The sequence below is a fragment of the Pararge aegeria genome, chromosome 16 (assembly GCF_905163445.1).
Source record: "Pararge aegeria chromosome 16, ilParAegt1.1, whole genome shotgun sequence".
In the NCBI taxonomy this organism is placed as follows: Eukaryota; Metazoa; Arthropoda; class Insecta; order Lepidoptera; family Nymphalidae; genus Pararge; species Pararge aegeria.
This window is the reverse complement of record NC_053195.1, coordinates 2,267,269-2,289,761: the sequence shown is the minus strand read 5'-3', so window position 1 is coordinate 2,289,761 and position 22,493 is coordinate 2,267,269. Positions and strand designations below refer to the sequence as shown.

Below are 22,493 nucleotides of genomic sequence, written 5' to 3'. Positions count from 1 at the left end.
GATTGAAGAAAATGGCGGTAGGTAGGCGTCACGGATTGTGGTCAAATTGTGTGTTAAAGAACATAACATAAAATCTGGGCATCTGTGAGAACGCCAGTGGGCCAGTTATACGTTGATGATTATGTTCAGAACGCGCAACGAAATGTGAGTCCGACTAAAATGAACTCAAGACATTTTTTAGTTGTACACATAATAAACGGTATACGTTTATTCAGAAGCGACCCTAAACAGAGCAAAACTTCCGAGGGCATGCAAAGAACACGTCCTTAATAGTGCCAACCTGTGCCCATAATCACGTGATGACGTGCCTGTATCTACACCGGCAACCACGCCCTTCAGATCGGAACACAGCAAAACTGCTTAGCGGCAGAAATAAGCATGGCGACAGTACTTTCCCGGACGAGCTCTGTCAGAAAAGGCTTTAATACTAAATGAAATGAAATGAAAAATGAAAATACACTTTATTGTACACCTAACGGAAATTAAATTATATTTAAAAACAACACAATAAAACATAGGTAAAATGGGCGGCCTTATCGCTAAAAAGCCATCTCTGCCAGGCAACCCAACAAAGGAAAGGAAAAAAAACACAGACTTAAGGGTTAGGTTGTACACAAGGGCAGAGCAGTTACCAAATTAAAATATACATATAAAATAAAGTATAATACTACTGTACTTATGTAACGTCATCATTATCCTATTCCTAATACTAATCCTGTTGGGCACAGGGCCCCCTCTCTCATAGGTGAGACGGTTTTAGAGCATAGGCCCACCACGCTGCACAAATATGGGTTGGTGGGCTATTGTCACAAGTTAGTGATTATAACCGGGATCGACGGCTTATCGCCAATTTCCTAAATCCAGGCTGGCACTGAAATTTTTTTAACAGAAAAAACACAATATCTAACAATATTTGGCCCTACCCGTGATGTGATGTGGCCCTACCCAGGTTCTCGTGATACCTAGCTGAACATGCGAACCACTAGACCACCGAGGCAGTAATATGAATGTAACGTAATAAAAGCGAAAGTGAGTTTTTTGGTTCACAACACAACACAGATCCAGTGTGTTATAAAATGATACTTACTTGTTAGACTTCCACTGATTGTACAAATGCAGAAGCGTGAGGTGATCCGACTCGGGCACTTGGAACTTTTCCTTGACCGAGTCGGCCTCCTCCTCGCGACCTTGAGGCCGGTAGAACACCGAGGGCACAGATAACATTGACACTGCGAAATAAATTATAATACACAACGTATAACATAATTACGAAATACTGTTCAAGGTGAATGTATTTGTCTGGTGGGAGGCTACGGCCGTGGATAGGTTACCCTACGGACAAAGGCGTGCCGCTAAGCGATTTAGTGTTCCGGTGCGGTTACGCGTAGAAACACTACCATCCCACTACCATCTTAGACTGCATCATCACTTACCACCAGGTGAGATTGCAGTCAAGGACTAACTTGTAGTGGAATATTAAAAAGGGTGCATAAGTATATTTCATAAGGAATCGTCCTGTAAAATAATAAAGCAAAAAATAATCATATTTATTTTTCCATACAAGCTAAATTCATAACATTCTAAGTATTCACTTATGATAACCCTATTAAAGATAAAAGACCGACACACGCATAGTACCTACGCTACGTGACGCGTACCTAATAAAGTGACCGGAGTGCCTTGATTTCACTTTTGCATGTAATGTTAGGGCTGTATATGATTTCTTTCTGAAAAACTATATATATATAGCTCAAAAAATATTAGGGTTTCGGTTTCACAGATAACTCTTAGAGACAGTAAACAATGTACCACTAAAGTCTCCGAAGTATTATATCGGTTACCGTTTACAGATCACAAAACCTTTTTCTCCTTAAGGCATATGACAAAGAAATATTGTGTGATGTATTAGAAAAACGCATTTTTATTTGTAAGTGGGTACGAAGTGAGATTGGTATTTATTTCCAATTAATGATACTGCAAAATTTAACGATTCGTCACGTCTATATAAACATAATTTTGTACCACTTGAACTTGTATGTGGCGCCAGCCATCTTGGACCATCTCTTAGTCAAATATATCCAACCAGCCCTTTATTAAAAATTATTTGGTACCCATATTGAGAAAAATGTGAATAAAAAAATGTAATACGCCATTTTGTGGCGGCGGCCCTCTTGGACCGATTTTCATCAAATATAGCTAAGAACACTCCCAAATAATTCACCTTTCAAACAAAAAAAACAAAATCAAAAAGAACACACACACACGCAAGATATCTCATAGTTGAGAGTTAAAATGATAGAGTTCGAGGAGGGAACCTGTTGATGTTTTCAACTATAAACAACTTACCAATAATAAGTACTTCAGCACTACATCCCATTTCGGCGGAGACTATGAGCATGTGACATTGTGGAGGGTCGAGAGGAAACTCTGCCATCTGCCTTCCGAGGGGGGTTAAAGCCCCCGTGCCGTCCAATGCGCCCAAAATCCAAAGCTGGTACATCGAGTTCAGGATGGTGTCCTAGACAAAAAGAATAACAAATTTCGTTCGCCACGAATAATTTTTGTAAAGTTTTAAAAATAATTGACAGCCTAACAGATTAAAGCGACAATACCTACTAATATTATAAATGTCAATGTAAGTTCGTTTGTTACGCTTTCACACAAAAACTACTTCACCGATCCTCATGAAACTTTGTATACATATTCTTGGAAGTGTTAGAAGTAATATAGGATAATTTCTATCTCGACATTAAGCTCGGTTCCTTTGAGAGAGGGGATGAAAGTGTTTGACGATTTTACACCATAACTCCGACAAATTATAACCGATTTAAATATGTAATTTTGTATTATATAGGTTATAATGTGTGTTTAATTTTGCCCAAACTGTGGTAGATAGAAGACAGAACGCCTGAGTGGACAGCAGCAAACCCCTCATTTAAGGCTTAGCGATACTGAATACTTACTTTAAGTTTTTTTAGAACTACAACTAAATTTAATGCCACATCAAAAAACAAAATCAAACGCAGACGAAGTCGCGGGCAAAAGCTAGTAAGTTAATAAAATCTTGGACGGGGACTTGAACAGTTGGATGTAAGATCTTATTGCTTCCTGCGAGTGTCGTACGAGGTGACTATTGGAATATTAAGGAGAACGGGCAGCAGAGTCTTCTATAATACTACCACCATCTACTGCGATCACCATACCGTGCGTCTACGCAGCGTGCTCATTATGGGCAAACCCTACCGTTGGCCTTTAGGCTACTACCCTTAGTAGCAAGATTTGTTCGCTCGCAATCAAGGATTCGTTTACACATATCAAACTCTATACCTTCAAAGTAAAATGTGCCTTATAATAACTCAATTAAGAGTTGTATAATGCCTATTTCTGATTTATATTTTACAAATGTTATGCAGAGTGCTAGCATAAGAACTGCAGGCAAATTTGAGCTTTAAAACATGATGGTATATGAAATATTATGAAAATTACTCTTAATTTGCTATACGCCGCGAATAGCAGGAGAATCTGCATGGTGTAATTTATATAAGTCCTTCAATCTATATAGTCTCTACGCTCGTGCTCCGACCGAGTGGACCATCCTCAGGAGATTTTCACTTTCCAATGAATAATTGTTAAGTGAAAACCTTCGTCAAATGTGTCGCGTTTTATACCTTTTTTACCCCCACATTATCAATTTAAGCTCCTACCCCCTCTTTAGTACCTCTGAATATGTTTGACATGGAACAAGAACTATTTTAATTTGATGTCAAAGTATTTCGATAACTCCTCGCTGATTGCGTGCGAGCAAAACTTCTGCTAAGGGTTTAGCAGTGGACTATTGATTAATTGATATAGTTTTACCTGTGGAGGTGGGTCCATGAAGTGGAAAGCTAGAAGGTCCTCCACGCCGAGAGATTTGAGAAGCAACACCGTATTGGCTAGATTTGTTCTCTGTATTTCTGGAACGGTGGCAGCCAACAACTCCTGCTGGAACTGTCTCTGCGTGTATAGACAGAATGCCTTGCCGGGGCCTGTTCTGCCCGCACGACCGGCTCTTTGTCTTGCGTTGGCTTGACTCACAGGATATATCTTGAAGCAAAGAAACATCCTTAGATCATATGCAGTTTATAAATATACCTCTTAGAATTTTTATTTTTTTATACTCTTTATTTGCACACCACTCAGAAAAACGAAAAAAAAAGAACAAACACAATAAAGCAGGATACAAAAGGAGGCGGATTAGGAAAACTAAAAAGAAAAACGAAAAGGTGGGGCATACTGTTTAGAACAAACATACGAATAACTACATACTAATGCATAAATCAGACTACACAAATACAACAATACAATTGATAAATATAAAAAAAAAATATAAGTTAGGGTAGTTAAATAAATAATAATTTTTGTTCGGTATACCAATATAATATATTGACCGTAAACCGTTCAAAAGAAAGCGGTGAAAGACCAGTGGGTAGGACTTCGACTACACTTTTGGGGGGCGGTACGAATCCCAGCACGCACCTCTAACTTTTCTGTTTTATGTGCGTTTTAAGCAATTAAAACATCACTTGCTTCAACGGTGAAGAAAAACAGGAAACCTGCATATCTGAGAGTTCCTCCATAAAGTTCCTAAAGGTAAATAAATAAATATACTACGACAATACACACATCGCCATCTAGCCCCAAAGTAAGCGTAGCTTGTGTTATGGGTACTAAGATAGCTGATGAATATTTTTATATGAATATAATACACATAAATACTTATAATATACAGATAAAAACCCAGACACAGAAACACATTGATGTTCATCACACAAACATTTTCCAGTGGTGGGAATTGAACCCACGACCTTGGACTCAGAAAGCAGGGTCGCTGCCCACTGCGCCACTCGGCCGTCAAATTGAAGTCCACCAATGCGCACTTTGCCAGTGCGGTGGACTTCGGACTTAACCCCTTCTCACTGTGGGAGGAGACGCGTGCTCTGTAGTGGGCCAGTAATGGTTTGATGTGACGACGATGAAATCGTTCAAATGTAATTTCCGGATAATTATATTTATAAAATTTAATTTCTTATCTCATTTTGAATGCATCTGCATTGCACAACTGAACTGATTATAAAATAAAGTTCCACAGACAGATTTCGACCACGTTGAATCTCGGTAGAGATTACGTAGCGAAAGATATTATAGTGCACAATTTGTGTGTGCGCAAACACAGGTGCACTCACTTCCCCCCACTACCATAGCCATCACGATTAGCATGGGCAGGAGACAATTATATCCACGGGGAAATGATATAAATTTATCTTCTCCCACAGCTTTATCAACTCTCAGAGCACATATGTGTATTAATAAACGGGGGTAAACTTCTCCTATTCCATGTTCCAGTGATTTAGCAGGTGGGCACGTTAATTGTGTTCCTTGTCAGGGGATATAATCGGGGGATATCATATTTTATCTTCCGCCCGTGTCAGCCCTGCTGATATCACGCGCCGATTTCCAAACTTTGGGCTGGTACTAAGACTTCATTTTTAGGAAAACTCAATGCTATTCATCGCCCCAACCTGGGGATCGAACCCAGGACCGAGGCAGCTAAACAGCATAACGGATATTGTAACGGTGAACGCTTACCTGCAAAGCGTCCATACCAATCCGCGGGTTGTAGACCTTCAGCTTACAGTAGCCGCAGTCGATCACGTACATTATACCGTCAACGGTGAGGGAGGTTTCTGTAAATGAAAGGTTTTATTTTGAAGTATCTATATATCAGTAGAAATAGAAAGTACAGTAGAAAAATTTCTTTTCCTGGGTTGGGGTTCGTTAGGGTAAAAAAAAATCTAAAATGTTTTATTCATGTAGACCTTATCACAAGTACTTATAAAGCGTACCTATAGCGTAACCTATGCTATTCTCGGTCCTTCCAACAAACTTTATGCCAGAAATCAAATCGATTGGTTGCTTATTTATGGCGTAAGGACAAACGAACACACTTTCGCATTTAAAATATACTAGCTGTTGCCCGCGGCTTCGTCCGCGTTTGGTTTTGTTTTAAATGGGTATTTGAAGTTGTGTACTCTTTAAAAAAATAATCGTGTGTAGTTTTTTATAAAGAATTAAGTGTATCTTCTAAAAATAGCTGTTTGTTTACACCTAAACAAACAGCTATTTTTAGTCCTTACATATTTGAAGTTATACTTCTTTTGTCACGTTATGGAAAAATTATGAGAGTAAATTTTTACGATTCGCGCGCACACCGTCTAAAAAAAACCGACACCCTGAAGTTAGCTATAAGGTTTGACATAGAGCTAACTTCAGGTGTACACTTGCAGTACACTTGAAATTGTTAAAGTGTTTCAGTCTCTGTATATATTGCAAGTATTTATTTATATTATTCATTAAAAATATTCATCAGTCATCTTGGTAACCAAAACACAAGCTACGCTTAACTTCAAGCTTAACTTTGGGGCTAGATGGCGATGTGTGTATTGTACTAGTATATTTATTTAGTATAGGAATATTGATTAAACTCCTTCCCTTAATCGGTTTATACGCTACATCGTATTTGAACGCTAAATATTTTGGCGGCGGACCGTGTCGGTAAGGAGGTTAACTAGCCACAGCCGAAGCCTCCAAGAAAAGGCTTCAAAATCTCACCAGCAATATTGGTAGCCACGATGCACTTCCTCTGCCCGGGCGGCGCACGCTGGAATATCTTCGCCTGCAGGTCAGCTGGAAGCTGCGAGTAGATCGGCAGCACAGTCAGTGGCGGAGCCGTGTCCAGGTCTCCAAGACGTTCTGTTAGTACCTGGGGGTATAATATCGAGTTTATGATAATCTTTATAGTACTTACTAGCGGTCCCTCGCGACTTCGTCCGCGTAAAAGCCAACCATTTAGTACCTTGTTTATGTTTATTTTTATCATCTATATGTTCATAAGTATTTATGTATGATTGAGTATATATTAGTTTATTTTTTTATATTTATTCACTATGTTTTTCTTATTTGTGAAATTTTGTTTATGTATTTGTATTTAGCTATTTAAATGTAGGTTTATAATAATTTTACACCACCTTTCCGCTCTCGCTCATCTTGTCCTAATCCAAAGGTTGTTTGGCAGAGATCGCTACTAAGCGATAAGGCCGCCTTTTGTATTCTACTTCTGTCTTTCTATTTCTATTGTTTTTTTTTATTTTTCTAACTTCATAGTGGTGTACAAATAAAGAATTAAATAATAATAACCTTCCTAATCCTAATGTTGCCTGGCAGTTACTTTACAAATTTATATTTATTTACAAATTAAACAAAACGAAAGTGTTTTTTTTTTTTTTTTGTTTTTTTTTCTGTATTTGCAAAAAAGACTGTCTATCTATCTATCTATCTATGCAATGTTGCTTACTTCACAGGTGACTTCGATATCTTCCTGACCCGGCATGAATATAAGTATATCACCGTCATCTGGCTGAAGATGGATTTGCAGAGCCTGCGGATAGAAAATATACATAGTTAATTTTTTTGTTATTTACTATAATTATTTCAGGGGTGGTCAAGATTTTCGACGTAGTAGAGCATTTTGTGACAGAGCTCATCTGGGGGAGTAATACCGCCTTGCTTATTTCTGCCGCAAAGCAACATTCCGTCTGAAGGTCCGCAGGGTGATTACGTATCTCGCGACAGGCGTAAATCTTGCAATCACTGCTGCCAAACGTCACTATTGTTTATTTATTGTATGGAAAAGTGACGTTTGGCAGCAGTGATTGCAAGATTTCCTCCTGTCGCGAGATACGTAATCACCCTGCCGATCCGCACATGGGGCTTAACAGCCTCAGGTTGGTGGACACATGGCGGCACGTAGCAGGACGTGTTCCTGGCATGCCCTACAAAGTGTTGCTCTGTTGATAGGCAATGGTTTTCCAATAAATACTATAAAAAAACGAATCTAAAGCATAAAATACATTTAAAAGAAATGCATATTTCGTATGTCCATTTTGCTACAAAAAAAACTCCATGCGTGGTAACAATTGGTAGAACGTACACTGTGCCTTCAGCTACTCTGTGAGAGCTCATAGTCCCGGTTGGAAAAACTGATGTAAGTATATTGAGAACAACCACGTGCACCTGTCCTGTATTATGGCATTAAACATTACGGTTACCGTCAGTATTATTTAAGCATTTAGCATTTATTTTAATATTTTGTGAAGCTTTCCTTGATTGTTATTGGTCATCGTTTTAATTGCAAATTTACCAGTGACATAATGTCAAACACTTCACAATGTGATAAACTTTCTTTACGCAGAATAAAAATTATGTATATAAATAAATAAGTAATACACAAATTAACCACAGCGTCAAAATTTGTCGTCAATTGGATAGCCTATTTTAAGCTACGGGATAAGTAAGGGCTTAGCCGTTGGCCACATTCTACTAAACTCAAACGACGCAACATTTGTAAAAATGGAAAGCCACATTATGATAAACATCAGTATGGTGGCCACCGGCTAAACTTTTTTGCTAAACCATGTAACTAAAATAAAATAAAAATAGCCTTTATTACTAGAAACATTTAACTATTCTTATTGTTTTCTTTAGCGGTTTTGGATTTATCCTACCAAAAACATTTTCGTGTTAAATATTGCCAAGACGAATAATATACTTAATGTTTGGAATACCTTGCCTTTAACTATCAGGGAGGCAAAATCCATTAACATTTTTGGAAGGCTAATAATATTTTTTTATGTAATTAGGTTTTGAAACTTTATACATATAGGTAGTTACTCATTTTTAGTTTTTATGTAGCACAATTTTCATCATTTACCACTTGTTTATGTATAATAAGTTTACAATTGACGTTAAATGTATTTTCTAAACACATGGCGATTTTTCAAAAGTCTGTATAAAGTATTTCCACTTACTACATTGCCCATATTTAATATAAAGACCCAAATAATGTTATAACTTTTATTATCTAGTACAGACGGCTTTTATGATGCTGAACTAAAATAATAAACAAATGTTTATTATAAGTTCGTGATACAGAAAATATTCCGTTTTATATAAACCATCATAAGTCTAAGCAAATATTATATCAAGGATTGCTCCATCTACAACACCCTTAGTACTTTATACCCTAGCAAGCTTTGATGGTTTTCGGAAGACGTCCGAGAAGAAAAATGAGGTCAGAGTAAAATTGACTTAATGCTTTAAAGTCGTACAAAAATACACTATATACTGCTGTTTTTTTTGACCCAGGGCCGTTAATCACAACAAATACATATTGTAACAGCGAGTACTTACTTCCTTACTAATATTATAAATGTGAAAGTGTGTTTGTTTGTTTGTTTGTCCTTCTTTCACGCCCTTTTGGCATAGAGATAGTGGAAAGTACGGAGAGGAACATAGGCTACTTTTACACCAAAAAAACTATTCCCCGACGGGGTTTCTGTAAAGCCGTAAACCCGGATGAATAGCGCGGATGGCAGTAAGATTATTTTTTAGAAAAAGTTGTAGGTAGGTCAATAAATATAAAGCGGCACCACCATAAACTACAGCTTTTTTAATTTATAGGGCTACGTGTTTGCATTAAATAAACTATAATTGTTAATATTGTATTTTTGTTATTGAATATTCTCAGATACATGTCAGAAAAGCATAGTTAGTCAGTATTTCTATCAAATTCAAATTCAAAAATGTTTTGTTCATGAAGACCTTATCACAGTCACTTATGAAGCGTTCATACATTTAACATGTTACACTAATGTTAGTGATGGTGATAAATGCATTCGTTAACTTAAAATTAAAGCTAGGAGGGTTCCATACGCGCCCTGGTCTAAGAAGAGCCCACAACAAACTCAGCCAGGGTTTTTTGTTATCGCCATCACACAGTCGAATGTTGAGCTATGAAGTTAGAGCAATAAGATAATGGTCTTGATTTATATAAAGACAACCTTAATATTAATCTATGCTACGAGTACATAAAAACATAGCTATTTAACTTATTTCATTGTATTTTAAAACACGATAGAAAACTATCGTTGCTGATGAGTTGTAAAATATCATACTAAGGGTTCAGATTCCAGTCAGATGTGACGTTCTTTTTGACGTCATAAAGATAAAATAAGAGACAATCGTTGCGTGTATTGAATGACTAAATTACTTAGGACATCAATTATTATCTTGAGTAAATTATTGGTGGCTTCGATTTTTTTGCGTTTTTGTCCGATGGTTTTGGTTACCAAAGACCAAGACCTCGTGATCCGTAGTCTACACGAGTTTCTGGGTTCGATCCTCGGGTCAGGTAAAAAAATAATAAGTATTGGAGTTTTCGGTTACAGAATTCCCAGTAGCAGCCCGCTGTTAGTTTAGTTCTCCGTGCTTTGAAGAGCATGTAGGTAATTATCACCAACATTACACTATAGGCATTAAAGTTAACGCACATTGTGCGTTTAAAACCTGTACCCAGCGTTAGGGCATTAATTGGCTGATGGTTATATCAGATACATATATGATATATGAAGCGGTGATAGCTCAGTGGGTAGACTCAACTTCACTTTCGGGGAGGCGAGTTCGAATTCCAGCTGTAACTTTTTAGTTATGTGCGTTTTAAGTAATTAAAATATCAATTGCTTCAACGGTGGAGGAGAACATCGTGAGGAAACCTGCATACCTGAGAGTTCTCCAAAATGTTCTCAAAGGTGTGTGGAGTCCACCAATCAGCACTCGGCAAGCGTGGTGGTCTACGGCCTTAACCCCTTCTCATTGTGGGAGGTGACCCGTCCACTGTAGTGGGCCGGAAATGGGTTTATATGATGATGATGATATGGAAATTTACATTCACTCCTTAACGCTCATGTTTTGAGGGAATTAACAAAAACCCGGGTAAATCTACAAACTAGCTGTACCCTGCCACAATTCGCCGTGACACATTGTGATTGAACCAGTGGCGTGCATTCCATACATGCACAAAAGCGCTGCATACCCAAATTATTTTATATAAGTCGTATTGGCGGGGAATTTTTCCATTTTATGCCATGCACCGGTTTTATGCATACCCTGGTCAAAAAACCTGTGCACGCCACTGGATTGAATGGTTGAGAAAAATAGATAAAAACAATCCTTGATGCGTATTTTAGCATGTTATATAATCATGCTAAAATTTCAGCTAGATCTGTGCAGAACTTTTTGAGTTTTTAAAGCGTACACAAACCAACATAACATTTATATATATATAGATGGCAACACTAGGTACTACTAGTATACTACTGCTGATACATTAAAGTAAAATGAAAAAGACATACAGGTGGCGTAGCAAACAACACACAAAGGCACCCAGCTAGCAATCAATTAAATGAATTAGTTTCAACATTGCATCCATTAGTAAATTGGACGTTTCAATGTTTTAGCCGATCGTACATTCTCAGTTTATTTGCTTAATGAAAATAATCCAACTGGGCCTTTTACAGTATCGAATTTTATGTATGAAAAAAAAAAATTACAGTTGCATGGCACGTGAAATCGCAGTGTCCTTGGGCCCTGACTTCTGAGTAGGCAGTAGTATTTCTGCTGCCAAGATCTATATAGCATTCTATATTACAGTCTGTATATACTATCACTAATAAGGGGTATGGACTTCCACTCCATCATTACTTACCACCGGCTGTAATTGCAGCCAAGGGCTAACTTGTAGTCTTCTTCTTAGGGTGCCGTCCTACGAGGGTTGGCAATCATTAGGGCTATCTCTACCTTGGACACCGCTGCTCTAAATAATGATTTGGTGCTCTTTCCAAATCATTGTCGTAGGTTTTTGAGCCATGATATTCCACTTCGGCCAGGCCTTCTTCTGCCTGCCACTTTACCTTGTACGATAAGCTGAAGAAGATCATACTTTTTGGTGTTCCGCATCACATGACCAAAATATTCTAATTTTCTTTTTTTAATTGTTAAGAGTACCTCTGGAACCTTACCCATTCTCTGCAATACAGTGCTATTCCGTACACGATCTGTCCAAGATATTCTTAACATACGTCTGTACACCCACATCTCGAACGCTTCGAGTTTCCTGGACATGGTCTCTGTTAGGGTCCAAGCTTCTACGCCATATAAGAGTACAGAGGACAGAGAACTCTTTTCAGTCTAGAAAAGGCGTTGCGTGCTTGCTCTATTCTGCAGCGTACTTCAAGACCCCTTTGTCGTCAACCATTGTGCCTAGATATCTGAACTTGGATACCCGTTCAAGAACCTGACCATTAAGGTACAAAGAATTGATTAGCTCAGGTGTTCGGCTAATTTGCATGAACTTTGTCTTTTTGGTATTGATGTTAATACAATACTCAGCACTAACGGAAGCTACAGAATTGGCTATGTTTTGAAGCCCTTTAAGACTATCCGCGATTAATATGGTATCATCTGCGTCTCTGATGTTATTTAACGTCTTACCATTAACTGATAACTTGTAGTGGAATAAAAAAAAAGGAAACTTAAAAGTGGGTTGTTAGCCCGCTACCCTCTTAGACTGCATCACCACTTACACCAGCTGAGATTGCAGCCAATGGCTAACTTGTAGTGGAATAAAAAAAGGATACTTAAAAGTGGGTTGTTAGCCCGCTACCCTCTTAGACTGCATCACCACTTACACCAGCTGAGATTGCAGCCAATGGCTAACTTGTAGTGGAATAAAAAAAAAGGAAACCTAAAAGTGAGTTGTAAAGCATTTTGAAAGTGCGACCCGTGCCGACAAAGCCGTCTCACAGCAGTTCATTGACACCGGCCAGTGCTAGACTTGCAAAATGCACTGTCTACATTCCTGATAGTCCAAGAGAGTGTGGCCGATAATATATACAAAAAAAAAGTATTGGAAAACTACGCCTTTGTTGTTGTTGTATGTGGATATCGTTGCTTCATATTGCGTTGCGTTGCCTACGGTCTTTTATACGGTATTTTTATAATAATAATAATAATAATAATAACATTAATACATATTGAAAACTAATTATCTATTATCTATATATATATGGAACTTGGAACTCCCTACAAAAGACCTATGTCCAGCGGTGGACGTCTATCGGTTGATGTGTTGATGATGATGATATATATATATATATATATATATAAGAGAAAGTGTTGGGTGTGTTCCGTATAGGCTCCGAAACGGCTGGACCGATTTCAATGAAACTTTCAGGGAATTTCCGGATTGACCTGGCGAGTAATCCTGCAAAGTTTAGTGACGATCGGAGCACTCCTATTTTTGTACTGTCAAATACAGCTTTTATTTACTATGATGGTATAGAATAGAATGAATACGGAGAGATATAAATGATTTAATATATTATGAGACTTAAATTAAAAATGTAATGATGTAAGTTTATTGTTTAAATAAAATAAAGCAAAATCTAGCCCGGCAAAGCGGCCTGGGTACGCTAGTATACTATATAACAAACTAAATGCCAGCGGTTTTAAATGAACGGTGATAGCCAAGAGTTCTTAGGCTTTCTTATTTGCCAGCGTGCTAGACTACGGCCCATTCTGGGAGGAGACTCTCGCCCTATATAGTGGGGTCGATAACGATGAGGATTATTAAAGTATCCTTTTAGAAAATATATCAGACTAAGAAAAGAACGCCAACACGAAAGGTACATTTTACATATTATTTTTTATTTCCGAGAAATATTCGGGGTCTATTATCTTCTAATAGAATTGAGATACGTTAGATATTATCACGATTTTTATGTTAAAGAAGATTTAGTTTAGCTAGGTTGTTGTTAAAAATTTAAGGTTATTTAAGTAAAAAATAGTCTTCACAGGTTCCAAGCTCACGATAGGAACTTCAACTTTGAAAGTCCTAATAATTAACTGAATATAGTCCATACATGGACCAAATTATATTCAGATTGTTGCAGTGTTTGATTCGAACATATATTTTAGACAAATAAATAATAAGTATGGTTTATATAACCTCTTTACGCATAAATATACGAGCGCTTTTCTCAAGTTCGTAAATCGCACCTACTTTAAAGTCACCAGTAATATTTCCAGACATAAGTGACATTTAAAACGTATATTATATGAGAGTTTGTTTTAACAATAAATTATTTTAATTAAGGACCTGATGTAAAGGCTTTAAGTGTTGTTTCTTGTATTTTCACAGATTAATGAAATTTCGTCTTTATTTCAACTATGTTAAGGGAATATTACAATCATTATTAAATATATAGTATAACTAATGCAATATAAGAGAGTACAGGCAACAGCATTCTCCGTGCTACTACGGAAGTAGTATCAACTACGATCACCGACCCGTCTGCCCAGCGTGTTCATTATGGGTTTAACCTTTCCACTGGGAGAGGCCTTTAGTTCAGCAGTGGACCATTAAAGGGTAGGTATTGATGTCCAATAAAAGTAAGACGCAGAGTTTCTAACAAGCGTTTGTCACTTAAAATAGGAATTAATTGACAGGTTGTGTTGTCGTTCAGAAAAAACGAGCGGTTCCTTGAAATCTAGAACTATACTAGATACCTACTACGCAGTAACAAATCGTCTATTGGTTCTTATACTACATTACATATCTACGATATGCAATTATCGATCTTATTCATACTGAGTTAAGGGCAAAAGACTTCAAAGTAAGTTTACGTGGGACTTGTTTACGTTGCATTTAATTGCGGTTATATTTAGAGGCGTTAGATCTCGTAGAATAGACGTTGTAATGCAACGTGACTAACGTTATTGATATTCTATTTATTTTCATTAAATTCATGCGACATTTATAAATAGTGAGTTAAACACATTGGCAAAGCACGCATTTTAAATCAAATAAATTCTATATATGTTTTATTATGTCCATCAATGGTGCCAGCAGCGTTTCACGAGAGAAGCGTTCACACGCGTTGCCAGTGAAAGCGTAATTCGAAAAGTCTAGTGTGTGAACTATATTAGGCGTTTAGATTTAATTTTGCTCGTAGTATTCTAGACCACGTTGTTGCGTTAGTTAGCTAAAAATAGTTAGTGCAAGGGATTTTATGTTAAGAGATTGGCATTGTCCACTCGGTGCGTTCCGGTGAATGGACGACGTGCACATCAGTCCAAGTTATTATCAAAACATTTCAAATTGATCGTTAAAGTCCGCCCATTACCTATCTTACCCGATGCGCGTGGGCCTATACTCTAAAATCTTTATTCCTATGAGAGAGCTAAGGATGATGGTCACAGCCAAGGTATATATGAAAAAATCTGGTCGCAGCAATATCATTTTAACACGCCGCTCCTTTAGAGCTAGGTAGTTCATTATCAGTGTTGTTAACCTGGTCCCGGTTACTATAACTAACTTGTGACAATAGTCGTTAAAGCCCACCAACCCGTATTGAAGCAGCGTGGTAGGTACATGCTCTAACACCGTCTCTCTTGTGAGAGGCTTATGCCTAACAGGGGGACGTTAATTGGTTGTGAATGATGATGATGTTGACGAAGATAATCTTCTGGACTGTCATTCTGTTACACGATCAGGGTCGCCCCCATCTTCTCCAAATCTTCTCCTTAACTGAAAAAACTTACTTGTTTGACAGCGCCATCGACGTAGTCCTCACACACGTTCTTAGCGAAGAAGTTCTCAACGGGGAAGGTTCGTCCGGGAATCGTGAATGTTGGTACGTTGCCGAAGAATGTGGAGAACTTCGTCGAGTCCATTGTCGCGGATGTGACGATAAGCTTCAGGTCTGAACGACGGGCGACTACCTGGACGACAAAAATATCACAAATTTATACGTATTTTTTAGTAAACCTATAGGTTCTTATATTATAAAAAGGTAAAGTTTGTGAGTGTGTGAAATTAAAATCGTCAGGACGAATCACAGTTTGATTTGTCTGATACTTACGGAAAGTCCCTTAGCAAAAGAGGGACAGACCAGAACAGATACATAACAACGTGGTAGCGGATCTACACCTATGTCGTATTGTTTCTATAACTAAACGTCCAAATAATATGCATTAAAAGGACAAGTCTTTTGTTTTAGATACTTGAGACGATTAATTTACCTTTTACAACCAATATAAATGGAATATTCCTATCTGTCACTGGAGAATCACTAAAAATGGAAGATTCCACAGTTTTTCTGGGCATGACCTTGGATTGTCAGCTTCAGTGGGGTACCCATATAGATACACTAGCAAGTAAACTAAGCTCGGCTGCCTACGCCATCAGGAAAATTAGACAGATTAATGACGTAGAAACAGCAAGACTGTTTACTTCGCGTACTTTCATAGTGTGATGTCTTACGGGATCTTATTATGGGGCAAAGTTGCTGATATTGAAACTATATTCATATTGCAGAAAAGAGCTGTACGGTCAATATATAAACTTAAATTACGTGAATCCCTCCGTGAAAAATTTAAAGAAATAGGTATACTTACGGTAGCCTCACAATATATTTATAACAATATAGTATTTGTAAGACAACATAAACAAAAAGTGTCTTAGTCTTTATAAACAAAAAGTGGATATAAACAGTCGACTTACAAGAAATGGTCATAAATTAGTGACATCTGCATATCGTCTGCGAAAGGTGCAGAAGTCATTTGTGGGATTGAGTATACGCTTTTATAATATGATTCCTAAGGTAATTTTGGACCTACCAATGCATAAGTTTAAAGAATGCGTTAAAACACATTTATTACAGCGAGGTTATTATACAATTGATGACTTTCTTAATGACAAGGTTGCTTGGAAGCATCCGGCTCCGCTTTTATTTCTCACAAGATAGAAAAATGAATGTTAAAATGTAAAATGTAAATTTTTGATGTTGGAAAAGAGCAACTGCTAAGTTTCTTGTCGGCTTCTTCTCGGTAGAATCTGCCGAACCGGTGGTAGAGTCACTACACACGGACAGACTTGACGTTTCAAAAGTTGTATTAGGCCTACTTGAAATAAAGGAATTTTGAATTATTTTTTGAATTTTTTGTCCCCTGCTTTATCTTCTCAGGGGGACGAATAGGAAAAAAAAGTGCAACCTGGCCCCCTGCGCCCGACGAAGGGACAGATCAAAGTATTAATTCCCCTCTGTCCCCCCCCTTATTTTCTTACGGTACAAACAGGAATAAGAAGTTTGATCTGTCCCCCTGCTCCCGGCGAGCACTTGCTTTTTTTCTAGTATTATATATATATTTATTTCTAGTATTAAGAAACACAAAATTATAAATTCCTTTTTTAAAATTTTACAAGCGCGCGCTAGAGCCAGTCTTGTGATTGGTCGATTTATACGAAAGAATTATTGTCACTGGATAAGTTAATTTTTCGCATAATCATCGCCAGGCTCAGTACAGGGCACGGATCTCCCACCTTTGAGAACATTATGGAGAACACTTAGGCATGCGGGTTTCCTCATTATGTTTTTGTTTACTGCTGAAGCGATAATTGCTAAACAGGCAATGCTTCCGCATAAATAATATTTTATAATTCCAGGTTGTTTGGTTAAATATTAACTAGGTGACCCGTGCAACTTCGTCCGCACCAAATCGGTTATTACCGGAAAACACGAATAAAATTCTTCGATTTGATCGATCGAATTCGATTCTTAGAATACGCAACATGGATGATTGTCATAAGTTGCAACAAGATCTTAATGCTTTAAATAAATATTACGCACAAAATAGAATTAAAGTAAATGTTAATAAATGCCATCATATCACTTTAAGTCGTAAAATAAAGTCAATAGCATTCGATTACAAGATTAACGGCCTAGATATAGTAAAGGTAAATGCCGTGAGAGACTTGGGTATCAAAATTGACACTAAGCTTTCATTGAATGACCATATAGGTGTAGTAGCGGACAAGGCATTTAAACAACTCGGCTTTATCAAGCGAGTAACACGTAACTTTAGGAATATTGAATGCATAAAAAAACTTATTGCACGTACGTTCGTAGCGCCCTAGAGTACGCCTGCAACATTTGGTCTCCCCACTATATTATATACATACAGAGGCTAGAATCCATACAAAGACAGTTCCTTAAATACTTAGCTTTTAAAGATTTAAAGAAATTTAATAGTTATGAGGAAGCTTGCGTATATTATAAAATAGACACTCTAGAAATGCGCAGAAATTTGAGTGATATGTTATTACTGCAGGCAATCTTAACCGGTAAACTAGGCTGTCCTTCCCAGCGAACCTTCCTTATTGTCAAGCTATTCGATCAACGCTTCTTCCTTTAGAGCTCGGAATAGACGGCTATTGATTGTTCCCAAATCAAACACAAATTATGCACAAAATTCTGTTGTACTACGAACATATAACAAAGTTTATTATAATTTAGATATTTTTCAGTTATACAAAACACAATTAAAAAAAGAAATAATACGTTTACATAGAACGTCATGACTCAGGCGCTTACATGGAGCACCGCACTATAAATTATGCAACACACACCCAGGCATGCATGCATACACGCACGCGCGCGCCCACACCCACACACACAGACACACATTCACACACACGCTCGCACGCACGCAAGCACGCACGCACACACAAATATGTGCTTTTTCACTTGCTGCTGAATTTTTATTAGTTTATTATTAGATTAGTCTTAATAGTTTTCTTTGTTTCTTCACGTCTTGTTCACACTTTTATGTTATTAATTCCTTTAAATATTTATTAATTCAAAATACTTAATTATTTTAATGTTAAATCCGAGACTATTTCAAAATGCTATGTTTATGTAATCTTTGTGGCCTTAGATTCAAGTGAAAGTATTTATAAATATATTTTTATTGTAACGCTGTTGATTACGAATAAATAAATAAATAAAATGACATTTTCTAAGAATTAATCCTAGCTAGATAGATTTTTCGCCCCCGAAACCACCTGTATACTAAATTTCATGAAAATCGTTGGAGCCGATTCCGAGATTCCAATATATATATATATATATATATATACAAGAATTGCTCGTTTAAAGATATAAGATACAGTATCCCATTAGCGGTCAATATAATAATGTTTTTTTGCTCCTTTTATATTATAGCCAAGTTCCAAGTTATAAACGAGTAGGCACCTACGTAGATTACGCTAAAACGCTTTTGTGGTGCTCTCATGCGTATAAATGTCCCAGCTGTGCGTAAATTGCATTGTTTACCGCTCCAATACATTTCCAATATCACCCACGCAACCTTAAAATGTACCCTTTGGATGGAATTTCATAAAACTGGAAAAACATAATCTCTACTTATTTTATAAATTATTATACCTAAGTATAGATACGAAAATACAAAGAGCAACGGGTAGGCGTATTTTTTATAAACATAATATATAGATGTTCAAAGTATTATATGTAGCTATAGGGTCGCAAAATGTTACCCTCTATCTTATCCTTCTACCCTACTTGCAGTTTTTTCTAATGTTTTTTTTGTTTTGTACAATAAATGCCTATTCATTAATTCATTCAGCCATTCATATTTATTATAAATGTTATAATCGTAAATAATAATTTTCTTAACACATATAGCCACATATAGGACATAGGCTTTTAATTGTTGAAAATGCACGGTCCTATAGGCATGTTTCTTAAAGCAATTATGTTTTCACCTTTTCAGGATTTAATAGTTGTATACAAAAAACCTGCTAATAGTATAAGCTCTAGTGTTTTATAATCTTTCACATAAATATACTATACTTGCGTTTAAACTCTTTTCAAATTAAAACAAAACCGAGTTAGGGTCAAACATCGCATATTAAAAATATAAATCCTTGAGTGACTCACAAGATATTTTTTCTTTTGTAAAAAAAAAAACAAAATACTTGTGCAAAAAATGTTTATAAGAGAACAATGGTACAGGTAGTTCTTGTGCATATTTCTCTATTGTTAAGTATAAAATATTTTAAGTCACCCAGTTGTTATTTTGTTTTAAACTAAGAGCTTTGTTTACTTCCTCAGGTGGTAAATGATAATGCAGTATAAGTTGGTAACAGGTTATGTTAGGAGTTTGGCAGTTATATTAGTTCCGTACCCCTTAAAAACTAATGGTTTTTATGAGACATCGTGCCAGAACGCCTAATCATGAAAATTCAGAAATTATAAAAGTTTAAAATTGCCGGGAATCTAAAGTTGGACCTCCGCTTATATCACAGCGCTTTCAACGCTATGGCCAAACCCTCGCGTTGGTCAAGTCTTTAGTCCAGACTGTTATAGGCTATCGATGTACTAAGTACTACGTTCTAGTAACAGAGAGCACAGTTATATCACCTACAAATGCGTTGTTAACACCAATATCACGGTAAAAGCTAAAGCTCTGATTAATAATAGATGACGCAGCATCATTTCGGTGCCACGCCGTATCTGCGAGACGCACGCGACGCTCTCCCCACACCAATAGATACCCAATGGTCCAAATGATTGGATCGCTTTTTCAATAGCAATAAAGTTTCGCGTCGCGTGCAATATGCGAGATGAAAGTTATTAACGATCTGTGGATATGGGATTTGATGACTTGGTTATTTTTTTAAAACATTTTGTCTTTAACTGTGTGCATACATTACAGTACATTGGTACATACATATATATACCAATGGAGATTGTACTATATATTTCCATGCATTTTTTAAAACTGAGGCAAAAAAAATAAAGCTAAACCAACCACTGGAAAATATAGTCATTAACTTTCTGAAGTGGTATTATTTATATTTTTGTATCTTCAGCATGGACACCTAACTATGAGAAGACTCTTCTCAAGAGAAAACTCTTTCACTACAAACATAACATACAGACTAGTCTTACTTAGTCTTATTACTTTAGTCTTATTACAAGTTTTGCGGGTTTCTCCGATTAAACATTAAAGTTTAAAACACGAGTGTGGTAATGTAAATTAAAAAAACACGCATATTGGAGTATATATCTTGGAACGATGTAATAAGATTGATGTTACTAGCCAGTGCGACGAAAAATATAAAGCCAAACGTTTTATACATAATCTGTTTTAAAATTAATACAATTTTCTGGTGTCATCGGTTGAAAATGTGGTCGAGACGCATTACTCTAGAAAAGGTCTCGAATATAAAACATCTATAGCAATTTGTGTTAAATCTGTGGAAAGATAGTATGCTATTTCGTTACTCTCCTCGGTCAGGCGATATCACTGTCTAGACTGTCAAAGTAGTCGCGACATTGTAAAGATATGGGAGGGGGGCGTCTGGTTTAACTATCACTACAGAAATTAATATTTTTATAAGATGTACGTAGTCTCCTACACATTATAAATGACAATGACTTAAATGATACGTACTGACAGTTCATTGCAAGTGAAATACTCAAGTAATATGAATACGAGGTTTTGATAGTTTTTACGAGTATATTGATAGCTAGAATAGTACGGGGAACCCGTTGTTATGGGAAGAAGGGGATAAATTTAATATAACTGCCAATATGAGCTGTTAAAATAATGACAGTGTATAATAGTCAATACAAATAAAAAAAAAAAACATAAGGCTTAGTTTGTTGTAGGCTTCTTCTTAGACCACGGCGCGTTTGGAATCTTCGTAGCTTTAGTTTTAAGTTTTATACGAATATGGTGATCGCCATCATCTCAATATTGTGTGCATTTTTCATGTAATGTACGCATCATAAGTGCCAACTATCGGCCTAATTGAATAAATATATTTTTGACTTCCTTTCCACCAGTTAAGATTGCAGTCAAGTGCTAACTTGGGGTTAAATAAAAAAAGCGGTCAATCTAATAATTTGGGTTTACATAGGAGAAAACATAAATATCTACTAGTAATTAACAATACCACTTTATTTTTTTAGACGAAATTATATTTTGCATTTCAGAATCGTGTCGTATAAAAATAAATGTACCGACCAAGGATTCTATGCCGATTTATCTTTCCCTTTGTGATAGGAGAACGACGCGCCGCCAAAATTTATTGAACTTTCGCGGCCAAAAGGCAATCTGAAATATGTTAATCTTTTACTTAGGTATATATAAATCTGAAGACTTTGTTTGTTTGAACGCACTAATCTCAGAAACTACTGGTGTAATTTAATTTTACTGGTCAATGTTGGGTAGCCTATTTATCGAGGAAGGCTTTAGGCCTTATATATTTATTAGGCTTTATTTATTTCAAAATTATTTAATTTATTTTCATGCTTTAAAGAAATCACAAACGCGGACGAAGTCGCGGGCAACAGCTAGTTATTGCTTATATATTTGATTAAATATATATTACTATAATATCTCGTAGGAATAGTTCATTTGAGAGAAGAGTGGCAGTAGCAGCGGCAAATAGTCTTCTTTTCCTTTCTGGCTTCTTTGTGACATATAGGTATATATTTTACTTGTATTTTACACATATAATATACTATATATTATATGTATACGTACGTATATGAAGTAAGTATATTTTATTGAATTTATTATTATTATTTATTTATTTTTGTAATTTATGTTTATTATTTTAATAATCGTGTGAATAAATGATTTTATTATTATTATTATTATTATTTAAGTATTATTTTGTGTAATAA

The 22,493-nt window shown here is 36.4% G+C and overlaps 1 protein-coding gene across 1 annotated transcript in view; it reads right to left on the bottom strand.

Annotated features, from left to right (window-relative positions):
* Window positions 1-22,493, bottom strand: part of LOC120630219 (pre-mRNA-splicing factor ATP-dependent RNA helicase PRP16) — a 112,129-nt gene that overhangs the window by 2,856 nt on the left and 86,780 nt on the right. Inside the window, exons 12-18 of the mRNA XM_039899360.1 lie at window positions 15,538-15,717; window positions 7,394-7,477; window positions 6,652-6,802; window positions 5,629-5,726; window positions 3,859-4,086; window positions 2,347-2,518; window positions 1,088-1,229 (exon numbers count right to left, since the gene is read on the bottom strand). Of these exons, the coding sequence (XP_039755294.1) occupies window positions 1,088-1,229; window positions 2,347-2,518; window positions 3,859-4,086; window positions 5,629-5,726; window positions 6,652-6,802; window positions 7,394-7,477; window positions 15,538-15,717 (1,055 nt within the window). The remainder of the gene's footprint in view (window positions 1-1,087; window positions 1,230-2,346; window positions 2,519-3,858; window positions 4,087-5,628; window positions 5,727-6,651; window positions 6,803-7,393; window positions 7,478-15,537; window positions 15,718-22,493) is intronic.